General features: G+C 45.3%; 1 protein-coding gene across 1 annotated transcript in view; it reads left to right on the forward strand.

Moving 5' to 3' along the window:
• The first annotated feature begins 211 nt into the window (after positions 1-211).
• LOC137518700 (N-acetyllactosaminide beta-1,6-N-acetylglucosaminyl-transferase-like) overlaps positions 212-22123 on the forward strand; it is a 51975-nt gene continuing 30063 nt past the window's right edge. Inside the window, exons 1-2 of the mRNA XM_068236881.1 lie at positions 212-1270; positions 13397-13486. Of these exons, the coding sequence (XP_068092982.1) occupies positions 349-1270; positions 13397-13486 (1012 nt within the window). The 5' untranslated portion in view covers positions 212-348. The remainder of the gene's footprint in view (positions 1271-13396; positions 13487-22123) is intronic.

The following is a 22123-nucleotide window of genomic DNA, read 5'->3' on the forward strand; positions in this document are numbered from 1 at the left end:
CAAGTGTACAGTCAGAAATCAGTGGAGCAAATTATTTTGGCTGTAAATGATTTTATTGCATCACTAAGAGGAAAGTGTTGGTGGGAGAGGAAAGGAACTAGGAACTAAGAGGAAAGATCAGTCTGTCATTGGTATTTTGTGATCCAATCACAGGTCTGATGCATTGATATGCAGCAGCCAGTGCCAGGTGGAGCATGGGCAATGTGAAAGCAAGAGGAAACAGCAAGCAGTAATTCGGCTGATAAACATCCTTCACACATGCAGTGGGGAAGCAGACATGACTGGAACACACAGCTACTCCAACATGAGCTACGGTAAGCTCTTTATGTCTGAAAGAGCCTGAAGAGGATGACTCGTTATGTCCATGTTCTGTTCTTTGTACTTGCCCTGGGACTTGTGCTTTTGTTTCTATGCAATTTCAGTCAGTTGAATGGATTCATCAATTTACAAAGACTGCAGTTTTCCCAGGAGGCCACGGCACTGGGTAACGTCTGTGACTCATTGACCAGAAATAAGAAATCATTCACTTGGGTGAATTCTTTACCAACCTCGATAAAGAAAGTGAAATGTGAGGATGGATACAAAATGCAGAACCATTATATCAACGCTCCTCTTTCTAGGGAAGAAGCCGCCTTTCCTCTAGCTTATGTGATCATAGTACATAAGGAATTTGACACATTTGAGAGACTGTTCAGGGCCATCTATATGCCACAAAACGTTTACTGCATCCATGTGGACGAAAAGGCAACAGCAGGTTATCTACAGGCTGTCACTGATTTGGCAGATTGTTTTCCTAATGTGTTTCTCGCCTCGAAAATGGAGCCTGTGGTGTATGCTGGAATATCGAGACTCCAGGCTGATCTGAACTGCATGAAGGACCTGCTGCAATCAGAGGTCCAATGGAAGTATGTGATCAATATGTGTGGACAGGACTTCCCATTAAAGACAAACAAAGAAATCGTACAACACTTGAAAACTTTTAAAGGGAAGAATATCACGCCTGGGGTGCTGCCCCCCAATCACGCCATTCCCAGGACAAAATATGTCCATCGAGAGGACATTGTACATTCCAACGTACGAAGGACCAATACCCTAAAGCCGCCTCCTCCTCACAATATCACTATTTATTTTGGTACTGCTTATGTTGCACTGACTAGAGAGTTCACTAAATTTGTACTAGAGGATCAGAGGGCTGTAGATCTGCTGAAATGGTCTAAGGACACCTACAGCCCTGATGAACATTACTGGGTGACTCTAAATAGAATTGCAGGTATGTCTTAAAAGCTGCACGTTCATTGCTGAATAGAAGTACTTTGCAGGCCTTCTAAGGTTTGAAATATGCTAATCCACTGTTTATTTTTGCAGAGTTTGTTCCTTTTTTATGCAGAAATGTAGACGTTTAAAGTACACCTGAACGGAGAGGGATATGGTGGCTGCCATATTTATTTCCTTTTAAACAATACCAGTTGCGTAGCAGTCCTGATCTCTTTGGCTGCAATAGTTTCTGAACCACACTCCTGAAACAAACAGTAAGAATCCCCTGATCTGCACGCTTGTTCAGGGCTAAGGGTTCAAACCCATCAGCAAGTTTTTCAAAGTGCCAGTGATTTGAAAAAGCTCTTGCAAGGAGCGTAGCTAGAAATGACTGGGCCCCATAGCAAAAAAAATTTTATGCCCCCCCCCCATGACCTTCTAACCCCACGGACCTCGGACCTCCCACCCAAACATTCCTCCAGGACCCTCCACCCCAACATTCCCACGCCCCTCTAAGTACAGTATAAGTAGCCAGGTCTATAGGTGTCCCCAGTTTAGGTAGTAGTCAGGGGCGTAACTAGAAATCACTGGGCCCCCCTGTGGAAACAGCAATTTAAACTAAATACTGTACAAACGTTTTAACTCATACATGAACATTATGGAAAATCCAAGTTGAAAATAAACTGTGAAGATAAATAATTTTATTCTTCATACTCCTGAAAATATATATATTTTCATTTTTTTTAGAACCTCCCAGTTTTATTTTCTGTTTTAAAAAGCTAAAAAGGTAGGTTTAATGCTATTGTCTCATATGATGATGATTCAGCTTTTCCCATAGTCTCGCAGTTAGCAATCATGTGACCCCCAACAAGACAAATTCAGCAATCATGAGGCCCCCAACATGACAAATTCAGCAATCATGAGGCCCCCAACATGACAAATTCAGCAATCATGAGGCCCCCAACAAGACAAATTCAGCAGTCATGAGGCACATAAATAGACAGCATTTCACATAAATAGGCAGAATGCCCCCTTAATATGGTAGACACCTCTCACCTGGCTTCTGAATTCTCCTGTACTGGCTGCTGTGCCTGGCAATACTTTTTTTGGCTGGTTTGGGGATGATGTGTGGGCTGAAAGACCTGGCAGTGATGCTGTGGCTTGGCTGGCGGTGATGCTGTGGCCGATGCTGTGGCTGGGTTGGCAGTGATGCTGTGGCTGGGTTGGCTGGCGGTGATGCTGTGGCTGGGCTGGCTGGCGGTGATGCTGTGGCTGGGCTGGCTGGCGGTGATGCTGGGCTGTGCTTGGCTAGTTGAAGTAAATGCTGGCCTGACTAGTGGTGATGCTGTGGCCTTTTTGACAGTGATTCTGGGCTGGTTGGCTGGTAGTGATGCTGGGCTGGCTGGCCTGGATAGTTTAGGTAGTGACAGGTGCCCCCTAGTTAAGGTAGCGCCTGGAGTCCCCCAGTTTAGGTAGTGACAGGAGCCCCCCAGTTCAGGCAGTGACAGGAGCCCCCCAGTTCAGGCAGTGACAGGAGCCCCCCAGTGTAAGTAGTGACAGGGACCCCCCAGTTCATGTAGTGACAGGGACCCCGCAGTGTATGTAGTGATAGGAGCCCCAGTTTAGGTAGTGAGTGACAGGCGCCCCCCAGGTTAGGTAGTGAGTGACAGGGATCCCCAGTTAGGTAGTGAGTGACAGGGACCCCCAGGTTAGGTAGTGAGTGACAGGGACCCCCAGGTTAGGTAGTGAGTGACAGGGACGCGACTTCTGGTATAAACAGGAAGTCGCGTCAGAGGCTAGAGAGAGGAGCATCGGTGGAGTGCACGGAAGGTATGTATCTGCTGCCCGCTGCCCGCCGCCTGCATACATAGAATATTCAGTGCTGGACTGGGGCACAGACGTGCCACCAAGCTCTCCCCTCATGCTGCCACCCCTCCAGGTCCTTGAGGCTGCGGGCCCCCTGTGACGTAGGGCTCGGGCGGGCCCCATAGCAATGCTATGGTTGCTATGGCAATTGCTACGCCCCTGGCTCTTGCTAATGCAATGCTATGGGGGATTTTTATAAAATCACATTTAGTAAGATCTTTTCAAATCACAAAGCGCTCCTAGTGGGTTCCAGGCCTAAAGCCTAGTACACACTTTGAATTATGATTGGCTTATCGCTGACCAATTTCATCTCCTCCATGTAGTATGAGGGTCAACAGATATTGAATACCAGGAGCAGATTAAGTAGGTAAGTTCTCATATTGCATATAGGTGGTAAAATGGGTCAGTGATTGGCCAATCATAATTGAAAGTGTGTACCAGGCTTAAGGCTAGGTGCACACATAGCAGAAACGCTAGCATTGCAAAAAAAAACGCCGTTTCTGCTGCTAATAAAAGTCTATGGGACACAAGGAAAAAACGCATATAAAAACCTGTTTTCTATGCGTATTCAAACCTGTGTTTTTAAAACGCTGGTTTTGTTGCATAATATTCATGGACGCATCAAAAACGTAACATAATGAAAGTCAATGGAAACGCAATGGTATGTGTTTTTCATGTTTTTGCCATGCGTTTTTCTATCCGTTTTTCTGAAAAAAATAGTTTTATGATGTATTTCTGCTTCCTGTTGTCTTCCCAGTGATTTGCATACAAAACGCTTAAACGCATCTGCGGTAATAAAACGATAATGCAAACGCACTAAAAACGCACACAACATTGACATAAAACATGACATAAAACACAGCCTTTCACACTGTTTGTGTGCACCTAGCCTAAAGGTATTACACACATGCAATTATGATTGGTAAATTTTAACCACCCCCATATACAGTAGTATGAGACAACAAATTAAGAATACTATGAACAATTGTTTAGACAAACTACACGGAATTGGTAAAATTGACCAATGATTGGTTTATCAAAATTGGATGTGTACACACCCTTAGGGCTAGTTCACACTGCAAGAGCTTATCTAAGCGGTTTGTGATTTTAAAAGCTCTTGCTAATGTTATCCTATGAGTTTGTTCTGCCTGGAGCGATGTGATTTATTAAAAATCCCCCCTAACACTGCATTAGCAAGAGCTTTTTAAATAACTAGCGCTGAAAAAGCTCTTGCAGTGTGTATAAAGCCTTAAGGTGCCCATACATCAGTAGATTATGGGCAGATTCAACAAAGACAAATTTATCTCTAATCAAATCTGATTAGAGATAAATTTGTCTTTGTCAAAGCTGCCCATATACTGCAGGCCGATTCCCGTCCGATTTCAGGTAATTGGCTGAGCCCACCCCGTGTGTGCATTTATACATTACCTATCCTGTGTCAGCATCCACTTGGTGCGCATAACATCCGGGGGGAGAAGCTATGCGCCGACTTTAGATGCTATGCGCCAGTGGCATGTACGGAAGCCGCCCGACACTGTGTGGAGGCTGACACAGGACAGGTAATGTATTAATGCACACATGGGAGAGTACATTTATACATTACGGCCGCGGGGGTTTCGTTGTTTTGTTGCTCGTACCAAAATCGGGCGCCGCACACCTGATCAACCAACTTCGGCCCAATATCTTGCACCAGGCGCGATCGACTAACGTGACCAATTTTGGCTCGAAATTGGTTGCATCATCTGTCGGGTCTCCACTTGGCGGCACCGATTTTCAACCAATTTGATGATGATAATCGAATTGGTTGGTCGATCGGCTGCCAAAGTCGCCTGATAGAAACAGAGGCTCGGCAGCACAGCTTGGCAATCTGCATTGTTTAACCAGTTTAGCTTTACCTCCTATGTCCAAAAATGCATGCTGGACATAGGAGTGGCTCCATGAAAAAAGCAGCCCCTGCGGCCGATTGCGCGTTCACCCGCGGGGGGTACTGCGCCCGTTTGCCCAGAGATCGATGAATAGGAAAGCAGTTCCCATTAATTGATCATAGGGCCTGTTTCCACTACACTTGGATTCTGGATGCAGAAAAACTGACTCCAATGAATGCCTATGGGCCTTGGAATTTTTAAATTTTACCAATTATTTGCCAATCAAGATTGAGAAAAGACCAGAGGGTCAAATCCCTAATTATACCCCTTGTCGAATACTTTGGGAGTCTAGTGGTCCTTTGGGGGGATATTCAATAGTCTTGTACCCTTTTTTTAACCCGGCTATAAATGAAATATGATGCTAAAAAAAACGTGCTTTACATTTTTAGTATTCCGAAACCCAAATATACAATTTTTCCTGTGACATCCAATAATACCAAATTGGAAATAAATACACAAATTTGGTGTCTCTACACTCCAAGAGACATTGAAAAAATAGGTTAAAAAAAATGTATCAAAAAAAAAATGTTTGTAGCGTCAAAATGAATTTTTTTTCCCAAAATCTTGTTTTTATGGATTTATTGTTTTGTTGTAAAGTGTGGGATTAAATGTTTTTAACATTACAATTAAGCCCTATCTGGTCTGAAAAAAAACAATACCAAGATTGTCTATTTCGCAAAAAGTAGAGAAGAATTATAAGCTGTGGAAATGTAACACTCCCAAAGGCAAAAAAATGACTGAAGGTAGCGAAGTGGGTAAAATGTAATGTGTAGGCAGTGCATACCAGGTTTAGGAGATTTACTCAAATCATATGACTGTAGCATGTAGGTGTTGCAAATATGATCTGAGTTTCACAAATCCATATATTTATCGTGAGTAGGGCTATGTTCACATTATAAATCGCCAGCGCTTTTTCAAGCACTGAGCAATTTTGTCCCTATGCTTTATAAGGGCTTTTCTCAGCGCTTTTGCAGAGCAATTTTTTTTTTCACTTCCTGACGACATACGGAGGTGAACTCTTTTTCACCCGCAATGTATTTATTCATGAAAGTGATGGGGAAATCGCTATACAAAGCACTTTTTCAAGCGCTTTGCGATTTCCCTACACCTCCCATTATAGGCAAATCACCCTAAAAATTGTACAGGCAGCGCCTTTGGGAAACGGAATGAAATTGAACTGCTCATAGGTGAACACTCTCCCTTATAGGGAATCATTGCACAAGCACTTTTAGAGCCCATTCACACTTGCATTTGCAAAATGCCTGCGATTTTTGCCGGCGTTTTGCAGGAGTGATTTTTCTGTGATTTTATCCGGAAAAATCACTGAACACTGTGGCGATTTTTCCACGATCGAGTTTAGCGCTTCTATAGCACTGAAACGCGATCGCCGGGAAATCGCCTGAAAATGGTGCCGCCGACGCGTTTGCGTTTTGCGGTGATTAGAGCAAATCACCCAAGTAAGAACGAGCCCATAGGGTTTTATTACACTAGCGCTTTTTAAAAGCGCTAGCGTTTGAGCGTTTTGCTGAAATCGTGGCAAAACGCTCTAGTGTGAATGGGCCCTTAGAGTGATTTTCAAAATCGCTGGCGCTTATAAAAACCAAAAACGCTTTAAGTGTGAACAAGCCCTGAGGGTACACTATGAGTGTTTGCAGAGTTTTTTAAGCATTCGTGATTTTGAAAATCGCCCTAAAAGCGCTTGTGCAATGATTTCCTATGAGAGTGTTCACGTATGAGCATTTTGATTGCGTGCCATTCTCAAAAGCAATGCCTGTACCATTTTCTGAGCACTTTGGCTCAATGGAAGGTATAGGGGAATCGCTAAGAGCTTGAAAAAGCGCTTTGTATTGTGATTTCCGAGCGCTTTTAAGAATACACTGTATTTATTCTTTTCCGGGTCAAAGAGTTCACTTCCTCTTTGACCTCTTTGAATGTTATAAAACATTCTTTCTTTCACTTAAAGTGACTCTGTAACAAAAATTACAACGTTTTTTCTACCATCCTACAAGTTCCTAAACCTATTCTAATGTGATCTGGCTTGCTGCAGCTCTTTCTACTATAACCATCTCTGTAATAAATCAATGTATCTTTCCCCTGTCAGACTTGTCGGCCTGTGTCTGGAAGGCTGCCAAGTTCTTCAGTGTTGAACTGTTCCTCTATGCACACTCCAGTGTGTGTTTTATTTACATAAGCCAGCAGCTTCTCTGCTATCTTATCAGTGATAGAAGATAGCTGGATAAAAATCCTCCTCTGGAGGCTGTGAAAGGAGCTGGTCTGTCACATACTAAGGAATTAACGACATAGGCAGAGCTGTCTGCAGGAAGCCTGTAATGTTCAGTGCATGAGAGAAGCTGGGGACAGAAGGTAAACACACACAAGTGATCTATTGAGATTCAGAAGTAAGGCTGTATACAGCCTGCTTGTGTATGGATGTATTTTCTATGTGTGGACATGCTGTACATCAACCTACTTCCTGTTTTGGTGGCCATTTTGTTTGTTTATAAACAAACTTTTTAAAACAGTTTTTGACTACTTTTAATGCGGCGGGGAGCGGTGAAATTGTGACAGAGGGTAATAGGAGATGTCCCCTAACGCACTGGTATGTTTACTTTTGTGCGATTTTAACAATACAGATTCTCTTTAAAGGAATCATCAGGCAAACCATGATAGGTGAAACATGCATGTCTGCGTGTTCCTCACCTTTTTTCTCTGCCGGATCGCGTCCTCTGTTGCCTTCAGAAACCGCTCGTTTCGCCGTTATTTGCTCTGGTCGGGAACGGTCAGGCTCCCCCGCAACCCGGAAATGATTGTACAGACGCAGTAAACATTTCCTATATAAGGAACGCTGGCGCAGTTGAATCATAGAGCATGCGCACGCATACTGGCGCCGGAGACGTGTTTGAGCTTGCCGTTTTTGCTCGCAAGCCAAACCCTCCACTTCAGCCTCCTACCATGAAACCCTCCCTTGAGCTGTCTCCTACCAAACCCTTCCTTCAGCCTCCGGCTATCATCGTGTGCGCTCACTGCACAACTAATCCATGCATGAGACGCGCTGGCTGGCAGGATGCAAGCGTACGTAAGTACGCAATGGGATCCAACTGCGCTAGTGTTCCACATACAGAAAATGTCTGTGAACAATTACTTCCGGGGCACGGGGATGTTACCGGCCCGATTTGTGGGGAAAAGGAACGAGTTCGGGAGGCAAAGGAGATTGCGATCCAGCAAGGAACTACTTACAGAACAGCTGGAGGTAGGCAGTTTCTATGGTTGAAAATTTGCTTGATGCTTCCTTTAAGGAACATTGCAAGGATTAATCACCTCATTCCTCCAGAACATCTTTCAACCCTTGTTTATGCCTTCCCCACATCATGGCTGGACTACTGTAATGTTCTCTCTAGACAGGTCTTCCAAACAAAGGCCTGCACTTAGTACAGAATGGCGATGCAAGGCAGTAATTAGCCAACCCTGCTATTGCCACATAACGCTAACCTGTCACGACCAGCCGTGAGAAACGCAGGCGATTCGGGAAGAACCGCATAGATCGCTTCCTAGTTAGATTGCGCAGTTCATTGCAGAGATCAGAATGACATAATTTTTTTTTCCTTTTAAAAGACAACTTTGCTCCCCTAACACCAAATGGACATAGCCATTTAGGACACTTTCTCAGAGAAGTTTCCCAGGCACCCAGCTGTGTTAAGGACCCCCATAAATCAGGTTTCCACACCTCTGGACTGGCAGAAGCTCATAAAGCTGGTCTTATGGCCCATACTCACGAGGGACTTTTGTCGCCTCAACACACGGCGCGCGCGTGTTGCGGCGACAGGTCGCTCGTGAGTATGGGCCGCCGCACGCGCGCGCACCCCGAACTGTCGCCCGCCGCTCATGTCGCCATGCGATTGAAAGTTTCAATCGCATGGCGACAGTCGCCGCCGCACCTCCCCCGCAACTGTCGCTAGTCTGCGTGAGTACGCGGACTAGCGACAGCAACCTCCATTGTATCATATGGAGCTTCCGGTGGGGGGAGGAGGAACGTCGGCGACAGCTTCCGCCTCGCCGCTGGTCCCTCTTCCGCGTGTGTACGCGGAGGGACCTGGCGAGGAGCTGTCGCCGGCCTGTCGCCCACACGCTCACGTGTGCTGGCGACAGGCAACTTCTGCAGCCCGTGAGTATGGGCCTTTAGTGCAGCCCTTGTGGCACCAGGAGTTCTGAATTGAGGAGTTCAATGGACCAGCAATCTCCCCATCTTGGAATTATAAACTCCTGGTGAACTATTATTTATAAAATAATTCATAAACTGCTATATTTTTCATATTTCCTGTGTTGCAAAGCTGCCAGGCCCTTCAAACTCGCAGAGTGTGTCGGACCTTGCCTGGCACTGGTACTGAGAAGATTCCAGAACAATCCGAGTTATGGACTGTCAGTGGGACAGGTCCAAAGTAACCTGCTGATACCACAGGGGTCCTACCCCTCATGTTGTGATGGATAAATCCTGACTGACCTGAAAATGTTATTAAAACTGCCCTGACCTGTACGGTTCTGGGAGCCCATATACTGTATAATTTAGATATGGTTTTTGTGTCTCCATGAGAAGGGGGATGGCTCATCTCAGGTTCCAAGGGGTGTGTGGTCCCTGCCCTCACTCCTCCTTACTGTGTCAGCAGTATAACCAGGGCAGAGGACCCAAAATCAATGTCCTCCACTTTGAAACATCATCCAAATTACATAATTGCCAGCTTGAGGACATGCTGGCATCCGTCTTGTTTGGACTTAGACGCTGAGTCCCCTGACTCTGGAATCAAGGACTTAGCCATTTCTTTTCCAAAGCGGACATATTTCATCTGAAACTTAAGTATTCGTATTTTCTTCCCTTTTATTTTATACTTGCAATCATAAGCCTAAACTGAGTTGCCCCATAGTGGGTGACCTATTTGCAGAAGCCTGTCTTAGCTGGGTGCAATTGTACCACTGTGGTTGGCAAGGTCAGAAATTGACTAATCTGCGGTCGACTGAAGTGTTGCACAACAATGTATAGCTGTCACAGACTGACAATCCCACCGCAGGAGCACGTTTATTCTGTAAAGTTCCACTGTATGGCAGATGACTGCTTCACCAACTATGTGAAGATTGTAGCTTCACCCAGACATAAAAGGGTGTTATTTATAAAGGTTGCTCTTTAAATGGACACAGAGTAGTTAAAAAAAATAAGTACAAAATGTACATATTTATTGTAATGCCTTGGCTTAAAATGGACAGTCTTGTACTTGCAAAACATCCAGTAAGTGAAGTGCATACTATACAAATACTGTATCTCCTAACAGAGTCAGTGCTCGATAGAAAAACAAAAATGTTAACTTTTCCATTTAACTTACATCCATTGAGTTCAACCAGAGAACAAAGTACAACACCAGCCTGCTCCCTCCATATCCCTGTTGATCCAGAGGAAGGCAAAAAACCCTTACAAGGCATGGTCCAATTAGCCTCAAAAGGGAAAAGATTCCTTCCAGATGGCAATCAGATAAAATCCCTGGATCAACATCATTGGGCATTACCTAGTAATTGTAGTCATGGATGTCTTTCAACGCAAGAAAAGCATCTAAGCCCCCTTTAAATGCAGGCATAGAATTTGCCATAACTACTTCCTGTGGCAATGCATTCCACATCTTAATCACTCTTACTGTAACGAACCCTTTCCTAAATAAATGGCTAAAACGTTTTTCCTCCATGCGCAGATCATGTCCTTTAAGAAGGCCTAGGGACAAAAAGCTCATCCGCCAAGCTTTTATATTGCCCTCTGTGTTTATACTGTACATGTTAATTAGATTCCCTCTGAGGCGTCTTTTCTCTAGACTAAATAAACCCAGTTTATCTAACCTTTCTTGGTAAGTGAGACCTTCCATCCCTCATATCAATTTAGGTGCTCATCTCTGCACCTGCTCTAAAACTGCAATATCTTTCCTGTAATGTGGTGCCCAGAACTGAATTCCATATTTCAGATGTGGTCTTACTAGAGAGTTAAACAGGGGCAATATTATGCTAGCATCTCAAGCTTTTATTTCCCTTTTAATGCATTCCAACATTTTATTAGCTTTAGCTGCAGCAGCTGGGCATTGAATATGATTATTTAACTTGTCGATGAGTACTCCTAAGTCCTTCTCCAAGTTTGATGCCCCCAACTGTATTCCATTTTATTTTGTATGGTGCTAGATCATTGGTACGACCAAGATCCTGTTGCAATATGTCACTATCTTCCAGAGAGTTGATGATTCTGCACAATTTTGTGTCATCTGCAAAAATAGTAACATTGCTTTCTACTGCATCTACTAGGTCATTAATTAATAAATAAATTGAAGAGCACTGGACCCAGTACAGACCCCTGTGGGACCCCACTGCTAAGTCACCCATTTTGAGTATGATCCATTGACCACAACTCTTTGTTTTCTGTCCATTAGCCAGTTCCCTATCCATGCACACTCTATTCCCCAGTCCTCGCATCCTCTACTTTTGCACCAGATCCAAGTATATCACATCTACAGCATTTCCAATATCCACATTAGCATTCACTACCTCATAAAAGCTGAGCATGTTAGTCAAACGGGACCTGTCATGCTGATGCTGAGAAATAAGATTTTCTACTAGGAAGTCATGTATAGTATCTTAGTAACCCCTCAAATAGTTTGCATACAACTGATGTTAAGATTACTGGTCTATAATTTCCTGGATCTGATTTTCGGCCCTTCCTAAAAATTGGGAAAACGTGGGATGTACCCCATACACTGGGACTCTGCCAGTTGAAAGAGAGTCACAAAAGATAAGATAAAGGGGTTTATCTATAACTGAACTTCATTCCCTTAGGACCCGAGGATGCATGCCATCCGGGCCACGTTCCTTGTCTATTTTTATTTATTTAGTCTTGCCTTCACTTCTTCCTGCGTTAAGTATTTAGTATTACAATTGGAAGATTGAGACTCTTCTGCATCTGTAATTTGCAACAGTGATGTTTCCCTTGTGAAGACAGAAGCAAAGAAAGCATTTAATAATTCTGCCTTACTTTGGTCATCCACCATTGAGTTCCCACCCTCATCCTTTAGGAGTCCAATACAGTCAACCTTTCTTTTTTTAAAGTTGATGTACTTGTAAAACTTCTTTGTGTTAGATTTGATATCCCTAGCGATTTGATTTTCAGCTTCAATCTTTGCCAGTCTAATTTCTTTTTTTACAACTTTTATTGCACTCCTTACCATTGCTTAATGCAGCCTCGGCCCCCTCCTGTTTTATGACCTTACTCATTATTTTTCAACTTTATTTTCTCTAACCTTTCTATTCATCCATTTGTAACATCCTAACATCTTTGATTATCGTGAGGCATGTTCAGAATTGTAATTGCCTGAAAATTATGAAGTGAGCATGTATGTTCTGTAATTTGTCTGATTTTTTTGCATAAGTGGTCAGGGCATGAGCTTTGATCCATGACAGTAGATCTAAAGTTCATAACCATTATCATACATGCTATTTATAGCATTTTGCCTGCCAAAGTGAGAGTCCTATACCGGGAAATGCTCAGTTAATATTTATACATAGTTGTTAAAAAAGTTTGTTCTGCAGAATATGTTGCATGAAACATTATCTTGAAGCAAAGCAAACACACACACACCACACACACACACACACACACACACACACACACACACCACACACACACACACACACACACACACACACACACACACACACACACACACACACACACACCACACACACACACACACACACCACACACACACACACACACACACACACACACACACACACACACACCACACACACACACACACCACACACACACACACACACACACCACACACACACACACACACACACACCACACACACACACACACACACACACACCACACACACACACACACCACACACACACACACACCACACACACACACACACACACACACACACACACACACACACACACACACACACACACACACACACACACACACACACACACACATATTCTCTTTTGTTTTTTTGCAACTTTTATATTTGTTACTAGCGCATCACACATGGGAAAATAGTAGACCTTCCCTCCAAATTGAAAATGCAGGAAATTTATGTAAATTTAATGACTATAAATTTAAACTAATGTAAAAAAAAATATATACAATGCCCTTCAAATATACATTACATCTACATGGTGCATTTTTTTTTCTTATGCAATTAGATTTTTTTTATTTTTTTCAGAAGTGTAATTTTCTTCTTTTAACTAGTAAGCCCAACCACTGTCTGCTGGTGAGACACAGTTTCCTGAGAGATTTTTTTTTTCTCCTGTTCCAACAGATTTTCCAGGGTCCATGCCAGATGCTGAATGGGAAGGTAATCTCAGAGCGATAAAGTGGAGTGATGACAGCAGTCACGATGGTTGCCACGGTAATATGTTCCCATTGTTTTTACTGTAATATGAAAGTCATAGATAACAAGACACATGATACATCCACCAGAATAGGATATACCAGATCCAAGAGGTGGAGAGACTTTTTGAAATGGCTATTTAAAATTATAGCTATCGTTGTGTTCCGTTGTCACCTTTTAGAATGACTGTTTTATAGCTTCCTATTCTATAGTAACATACTACAGTATATATCAAACATTTGGTTAACTGTGAACATACATACACATGCATGCATCTGCTTGTATAAATGTGCAACTAAACATGCATGTTTTAATATATTTTTTTTTTTTTTCCTTTATCAAAGATTCTTCTGGCAGCTGCTTGCTCTTTTGGTTCCTGAAGAGTGAATAGCCGTAGCTATGAGTGGATATGGCCGTTTTTAGTTTTGCCATAATGATGTAAGGAAACGCGGAAAAGCCGCCGTCTCTCGAGGTGAGGCGGCTGTTTCCGCGTCCAGCATGGCGTCACAACGCGGAAAAAACGCCGCATGCCGCATGGGCAGTGCGGCGGAATCCACATTGGTAACGGCGGAATCCACATCAGAGGCGATCCCCGCATTAGATACATTGCAAAACAGTACTGGTGTGGCTGGGACTGATAGTCCACCAAGATTCAGACTTACACGCGCGCGAGCACAGAGGCAGAGTTTAAATAGCAGTTAGAAGGGTGTCGGCTGACCAGCTGGGTCAGCTGACAAATTCCACTGCTCTCATTGGACCAGCAATTAGGGAGGTCCTGGAAAGGTCCTAGAGTATATATACTGCTGGTTGTTCACTTGCTCTTTGTCTGGCGTGCGATCACATATGTGGGAGCACCCAGATCCGTAGTCAGATCCGTTAGTGTGCCGGGACCAGCTGGAGCTGTAATCCTACACTAAGATAGATTCTGTTGATAGCTAAAGTACTAGTTTGATTGTGATTATCTGTTATGACTTCCTGCCTGCCTTGACTATCCTCCTGAACTCTGATCTTGTACCTCGATATTTCTGATACTCTGTTGCCGAACCCCGGCTCGTTCCTTGACTCTGCTTCTGCCTCCTGATTTTGTACCCCGATATTTCTGATACCCCGTTGCTGAACCCTGCCTGTACTTTGACTCTGCCTTTGCCTCCTGATCCTGTACTTTATCTGTCCGTGTGTGTACGACCTGGCTTGTCCGACCTCGAGAACCGACCTTACCGTTAGAGGCGGTTCCTCGCTCTGTTAGCGATCCTTCCTCCTGAGGGTCACTTTCAGATATCCCTTCCTACTGTCAGTCTGACTCCTCCCGTCTTGGAGAGCTCAGGTCTGCGGAAGGAATCTGTGCAGTACTCCTTACTGCATTGAGGCCTTGTCCTCTTAGTGTTACAGTTACACCAAACACTACACTCTACTCGGGTGATCAGAGGTTAGTTTGTATATCGGATTATCGGTGAGACTGCAGTTCACTTATAATCTGGTATATATCTGTATTTTCGGTGATACTGCAGATCACCGGTAATCAGATACTCTCTGCGCCCACCGATCGTTACAGAACGCCAGACCCAAAAAATGCAAATGGACGCACACACTGACCGTCTGGGCGCACTTGCCACTTCGGTGGAAAACATCAACCAAGTGCTGGGTAGCCACAAGACTATGATTGATGTCCTATCAGGCTCTGTGCGAACCCTCCAGACGTCAGTTGATTCAGTGCGATCCCCTCCTAGTGCTGACATACGTATGCCCGTACCAGATAAATTTTCCGGCCACAAGTCTGACTTCCGGAATTTTCAGAGTAGAGTGTTATCGTACTTCGAGTTGAGACCCCGATCCTCGGGGACTGAGACCCAACGGGTCACCTTTATTAAAACTTTGCTGACTGGTGACTCCCAGTCATGGGCATACAACCTGCCTCCTACCGATACTGCTCTGACCTCGGTAGAGGAATTCTTTAAGGCCATGGCCGTAATTTACGACGACCCTGACCTTGCGGCAACCTCTGAGCGGAAGCTCAAACTTTTGCGGCAAGACAGGGGTTCAGTCGAGGATTACGCGGCAGAATTTCGCAGATGGTCAGTCACGGCCAGATTTGATAATTTTGCCCTCATGGATTACTTCTTGTCTGGGTTGTCGGAGGAGGTCTCCGATTTAATGCTAACCTTGCCCGAGCCCAGGACAGTCGATGAGGCCATCACATCGGCCATTCGAGTCGACCGTCGATTACGCCATCAGAGGCAGATTCGGGGCAGTCACCGTGCCAGGGTAACATCATATGTGGCACCCTCCGCTGCACCCTTAGTAACGCCATCTCCATCTGTCTCATCTCCTCCGGCCTTGCCTCCACCCGAACCAATGCAGATTGGTTGTTCGAAATTGACCCAGGTGGAGCGAAGGCGGAGAATGATGGATCAACTGCCCGAACAAGTCGGGAAACGAATTTGCCTAGGAGTAGTGGGGGGTGACACCCTAGGCACGCCACTTGCACCCCTTAAAGAAAAGAAATTGCTTCTCCCTTGTACAGTTACATGGGAGAAGAAATCTGTGGCCACTGAGGCTTTCATTGACTCAGGCTCAGCGGCCAATTTTATGAACTTTAAGTTTGCTCAGGAGTTGGGTATTCCGCTCACTCCTGTGACACCCCCCATTCAGGTCACGGCAGTAGACGATTCCCCTCTACAACGGAATCGTGCTCTGTCGCAGACCCCGGAGGTGAAGGTCACCATAGGGGTACTGCATGGGGAACAATTATCGTTTTTTGTACTGCACATGTCTACCTCAACTATTATCCTAGGCATGCCGTGGTTGCAACTTCATTCACCTCAAATAGACTGGGCCACGGGTCAGTTAACCACTTGGTCACCTCGTTGTTTTCAGCGGTGTTTGGGGAAGTTGACCTTGGGGCAAACCAGATTTCAGGTGGAAGGGGTACCAGATCAGTATTCTGAATTTTCCGATGTGTTCTGTCCCAAGGCAGCTGATAAATTGCCCCCACATCGTCCTTTCGATTGTCCCATTGATCTCCGTTCAGGTTGTGTTCCCCCTGGGGTCACTTGTACAATCTATCAGGGCCCGAAAAATTGGCCATGCAGGAGTACATCCGTGAAAATTTGGCCAAGGGTTTCATTCGCCCGTCCCGGTCACCTGCTGGAGCAGGGTTCTTTTTTGTCAAAAAGAAAGACGGAGGCCTGCGACCCTGCATCGATTATCGCGGTCTCAACAAGATTACTATAAAGAATCGCTATCCGTTGCCACTGATAGATGATTTGTTCACTCAGGTTACTGACGCTAAGATTTTTTCTAAGCTAGATTTGCGGGGCGTGTACAATCTGATACGTATAAGAAGGGGCGATGAGTGGAAGACGGCCTTTAATACACCAGACGGGCATTATGAGTACCTGGTGATGCCCTTCGGGTTATGTAATGCTCCGGCCGTTTTTCAGGAACTCATTAACGAGGTATTCCGGGAGGTGTTGGGGAAATTTGTACTAGTTTATCTTGATGATATTCTTATCTTCTCCAACAACCTCACTGAACATAGAAACCATGTGAGGTTTGTGTTAAATCAGTTAAGGCCGAACTCGTTATACGAAAAGCTTGAGAAGTGCATCTTCGAAGTAACATCTGTTGCGTTCTTGGGGTACATAATTTCCACCACAGGCCTGTCTATGGATCCTGCCAAGGTCTCCGCTGTTCTGGAGTGGCCACAGCCGGTTGGGTTGAAATCCCTTCAGCGCTTTCTTGGCTTCGCCAACTACTATAGACGGTTTATAAAGGGGTACTCCACTGTCATTGCTCCCCTTACCTGCCTCACTAAGAAGGGGGCAGATACCACTCACTGGTCTCCTGAGGCTTTACATGCTTTTGCCACCCTGAAGGGCCTATTCTGTTCAGCACCCATCCTCAGACATGTGGATGCCTCTTTCCCGTTCATTGTGGAGGTGGATGCCTCGGAGGTTGGGGTGGGGGCTGTGCTGTCACAGCGGTCAGGCTTGCAGGGTAAAATGCACCCGTGTGCGTATTTCTCTCGCAGGTTCTCCCCTGCAGAGAGGAATTACGATATTGGCAACAGGGAGCTCTTGGCCATCAAATTGGCTTTCGAGGAATGGCGACACTGGTTAGAGGGAACTGAGCATACCATCACGGTTTACACCGATCACAAAAACCTAGAGTACATCGAGGGGGCTAAGAGGTTGAGCCCTCGCCAGGCTCGATGGTCGTTGTTCTTCTCCAGGTTTAGTTTCATTATTACGTACACCCCAGGGAGCAAGAATGTTAAGGCGGATGCTCTATCCAGATGTTTTGAGTCAGAGACAGCACAGCCCTCCATTCCAGAGACCATTATTCCCCAGAAATTAATACTGGCAGCCACTGAAACTTGGGAGGATTGGAGGGAGACATTGGCTCCCTTTCAGCAAGACATTCCGGAAGGGAAGCCCGCAGGGGTCCTGTTCGTTCCTCTGCCTTTTCGCCTGCAGGCTCTTGAGATGTTTCATGCACATAAGAACGCAGGGCATCCTGGGGCATCCAGAACACAGGATCTGATAGCCAGATGCGCCTGGTGGCCTTCCTTGGCAGCGGATTGTAAGGAATACGTAAAAGAGTGTTTGATATGTGCCAAGAGTAAACCCTCCCGGCTGGCACCTGTCGGTACGTTGCAGCCTTTGCCCACCCCGAATGAGCCGTGGACCCACCTGTCCATGGATTTTGTGGGCGAGCTTCCCAGGTCTGAAGGTATGGCGGTCATTTGGGTGATAGTCGACCGCTTTAGTAAGATGGCCCACTTTGTGCCTTTGAAAGGACTCCCCTCGGCTCAGGAATTGGCCGAGTTGTTTATCACTCATGTCTTCCGTTTACATGGCATTCCCGAAGACATAGTTTCAGACAGGGGAGTCCAATTCGTCTCACGGTTTTGGAAAGCTTTTTGCCACCTCATGGGCATAAAGCTGTCTTTTTCATCGGGCTATCACCCACAGACCAACGGCCAGACTGAGAGAATAAATCAGTCTTTAGAGCAATTTTTAAGGTGTTATGTGGCAGAGGCGCAGGACGATTGGGTCAGATTTCTGCCCTTCGCAGAATTTGCCCAGAATAATTTAAAAAACTCGTCCTCCGGATTCTCTCCCTTTCAGGTGGTGACGGGGAGATCACCCAAATTTTCCCCATTACCTATAGCCTCCACTCCTTTCCCAGCCCTGGAGGCCTGGCAAAAGTCATTGAAGGACCTTTGGGGGACGGTTAGAAGTAACCTGGAGAAGGCCTTTTTGAGTCAGAAGGGTCAAGCTGACAAAAGACGGTCGCTGGAGTGGAAGTTCCGACCAGGAGACTTGGTCTGGGTGTCCACACGTCACTTGACCCTAAGACAACCTTCGAATAAGCTTGGTCCCAGGTTTGTGGGTCCATTCCCGGTTGTCAGGAAAGTCAATGATGTTACTTACACCGTTGATCTTCCCTCTAGCATGCGGGGGGTGAGGTCTTTCCACGTGTCCCTTCTTAAGCCAGCAGTCCAGGTGGGTCCCACTCCTCCTCCTCCTGTCTTGGTAGATGCCCAACACGAATATGAGGTGGAGAAGATTCTAGATTCACGCTCTGTACAAAACTCGGTACAATACCTCGTGCACTGGAAAGGGTACGGCATTGAGGAGAGGCAATGGGTACCGGGGACGCGCATGCATGCAGACGAATTAAAAAGGGAGTTTCATGCCTTACACCCCGAGAAACCTGGTGGGAGTTGTCCGGAGTCCACTCCTCGGGGGGGGGGGGGGGTACTGCAAGGAAACGCGGAAAAGCCGCCGTCTCTCGAGGTGAGGCGGCTGTTTCCGCGTCCAGCATGGCGTCACAACGCGGAAAAAACGCCGCATGCCGCATGGGCAGTGCGGCGGAATCCGCATTGGTAACGGCGGAATCCACATCAGAGGCGATCCCCGCATTAGATACATTGCAAAACAGTACTGGTGTGGCTGGGACTGATAGTCCACCAAGATTCAGACTTACACGCGCGCGAGCACAGAGGCAGAGTTTAAATAGCAGTTAGAAGGGTGTCGGCTGACCAGCTGGGTCAGCTGACAAATTCCACTGCTCTCATTGGACCAGCAATTAGGGAGGTCCTGGAAAGGTCCTAGAGTATATATACTGCTGGTTGTTCACTTGCTCTTTGTCTGGCGTGCGATCACATATGTGGGAGCACCCAGATCCGTAGTCAGATCCGTTAGTGTGCCGGGACCAGCTGGAGCTGTAATCCTACACTAAGATAGATTCTGTTGATAGCTAAAGTACTAGTTTGATTGTGATTATCTGTTATGACTTCCTGCCTGCCTTGACTATCCTCCTGAACTCTGATCTTGTACCTCGATATTTCTGATACTCTGTTGCCGAACCCCGGCTCGTTCCTTGACTCTGCTTCTGCCTCCTGATTTTGTACCCCGATATTTCTGATACCCCGTTGCTGAACCCTGCCTGTACTTTGACTCTGCCTTTGCCTCCTGATCCTGTACTTTATCTGTCCGTGTGTGTACGACCTGGCTTGTCCGACCTCGAGAACCGACCTTACCGTTAGAGGCGGTTCCTCGCTCTGTTAGCGATCCTTCCTCCTGAGGGTCACTTTCAGATATCCCTTCCTACTGTCAGTCTGACTCCTCCCGTCTTGGAGAGCTCAGGTCTGCGGAAGGAATCTGTGCAGTACTCCTTACTGCATTGAGGCCTTGTCCTCTTAGTGTTACAGTTACACCAAACACTACACTCTACTCGGGTGATCAGAGGTTAGTTTGTATATCGGATTATCGGTGAGACTGCAGTTCACTTATAATCTGGTATATATCTGTATTTTCGGTGATACTGCAGATCACCGGTAATCAGATACTCTCTGCGCCCACCGATCGTTACAAATGATCATTAAAATGTCACATTTTCATACTAATGAGATGGGCATTATAATAGTATTTATGTAAATAGCGCCATCTACCACTGTATATTTTACAGTGTATATATGGCCCAATCCAATTCATTTTTTTTCTCCTAGGTGATATTTTCAGATCCTGCCAAGAAAAAACATTTTAAGCTACTAGCAAGCAAGAAAATATTTAGAACAGTTCTGACATTCACCTACCAGTACATGTTGGTAATTTTTCAATTGCAGAGTGATGAAAAGTTATTTTAAAAGATGAAAACTTAGGAGAAAAAGCCTTGTCATGAACTGTCCCTCAGAGGTGTACGTGAAATAAAGGCGCCAAGAAATTTGGGCGCTTGGGAAAACCCAATAGTAGAATATCGGTACCGATAATTCTATTTTACACTGGTAATTTTGTTAGTAAATTATTGGTAAATGTTACCGATATTCTACTGCAGCTTCCCCTAACCCTACTCTTACACAAAGATGCTCACAATCTAATTTCTAATATAGTCACATGTCCATCATAGTGGGGCCAATTTGGTGGTGGGGGAGAGGGTTGGATATGTTTTTTGAAATGTGTGAGGGAACCGGAGTGCCAAGAGGAAACTTGCACAGGCAGGGGTTTAACACACAAACGTCACGCAGAACCAGCACTGCCAGGCATGAGTGTTATCCAATATACCCATGGTCATAAGAAGGCACCTTTTCACCAAAAGAGTTGAAGTCTATGGGCACGAGAAAACAGATTTTTAAAGGAAAGTTCTTAGTTTTGAAAAAAATGTGTATCTTGTAAAAATTCCATTATGTTTTTGCAAAAATGCAAATTTCAATGTGAAAAGAACTTTGGTGAACATTTGAGCTCATCCCTCTTTGTACTATTGTCTTATAAGAGTCTTACAAGTCCGTCAGGAAGATGAATATTTTTAATCATTCAAAGCATGCCATGCAGTCTGCCACATTGGCCCCTTGAGGTTTGATGTCAATGGACCACTAAGCCCTGGTGAGGCAGTAGCATTGCTTACCTAAATCAGGAAAAAAAATGGCGCAGGTGCACTTACAGAAAAAAAATGGCACCGCCATCGCAATTTCCCCCCCCCCCCCCCCCAATGTTATGAGCCCACTCTCTTTTTAAGGAAAGTCCTCCTCTCTAGGACCTTCTGCTGTTTTGGGGGTTGAATAGTATTGTTTGCAACGACTCCTATAGTGATTTAAGCTTTATTAGACATGGAATCTTGGGGCATTTTTAATAATCAGTGGTAAAATGTTATCAGTACTTACGCCACTGATGAAGCACATTTTGCACAACTAGCGCTGCCACGTAGCTAGTGTAACAGGTGCTATGCAAATAGTACAATGCACTTTACATTAGTATGCAGGTCACGCTAATTGCACAACGTGCAGTACATAAGTAGTGTAAGCGCCTGTGTGCAGGTGTAGCACAGCAATTCTACCACTAGTTGGTGAATATGCACCCTTGTGTGGCCTAGGCTGTAGTAACATTTTAAAGAATGTTTGTCTGCAGCTTGTTGCCTGGAATAGAGTTGGATATTCCTCAGCAAACCATGATTATCGCACTCCAGGATTTTTTTGTAAGTCACCGGTGTTAAGCTTCCGCGCTTCCGGCCACGGTCAGCCCGGCCAGCGCCTGTGTGGTAGCCTGATTCAGGCGACTTACAAAAAGATCCCGGGTGTGGTAGCCTGTGTGGTAGCCTGATTCAGGCGACTTACAAAAAGATCCCGGGTGTGGTAAGGTAATTGTTTGTCTGCAG

This window comes from Hyperolius riggenbachi, chromosome 5 (genome assembly GCF_040937935.1).
Source record: "Hyperolius riggenbachi isolate aHypRig1 chromosome 5, aHypRig1.pri, whole genome shotgun sequence".
NCBI classification, from domain to species: domain Eukaryota; kingdom Metazoa; phylum Chordata; class Amphibia; order Anura; family Hyperoliidae; genus Hyperolius; species Hyperolius riggenbachi.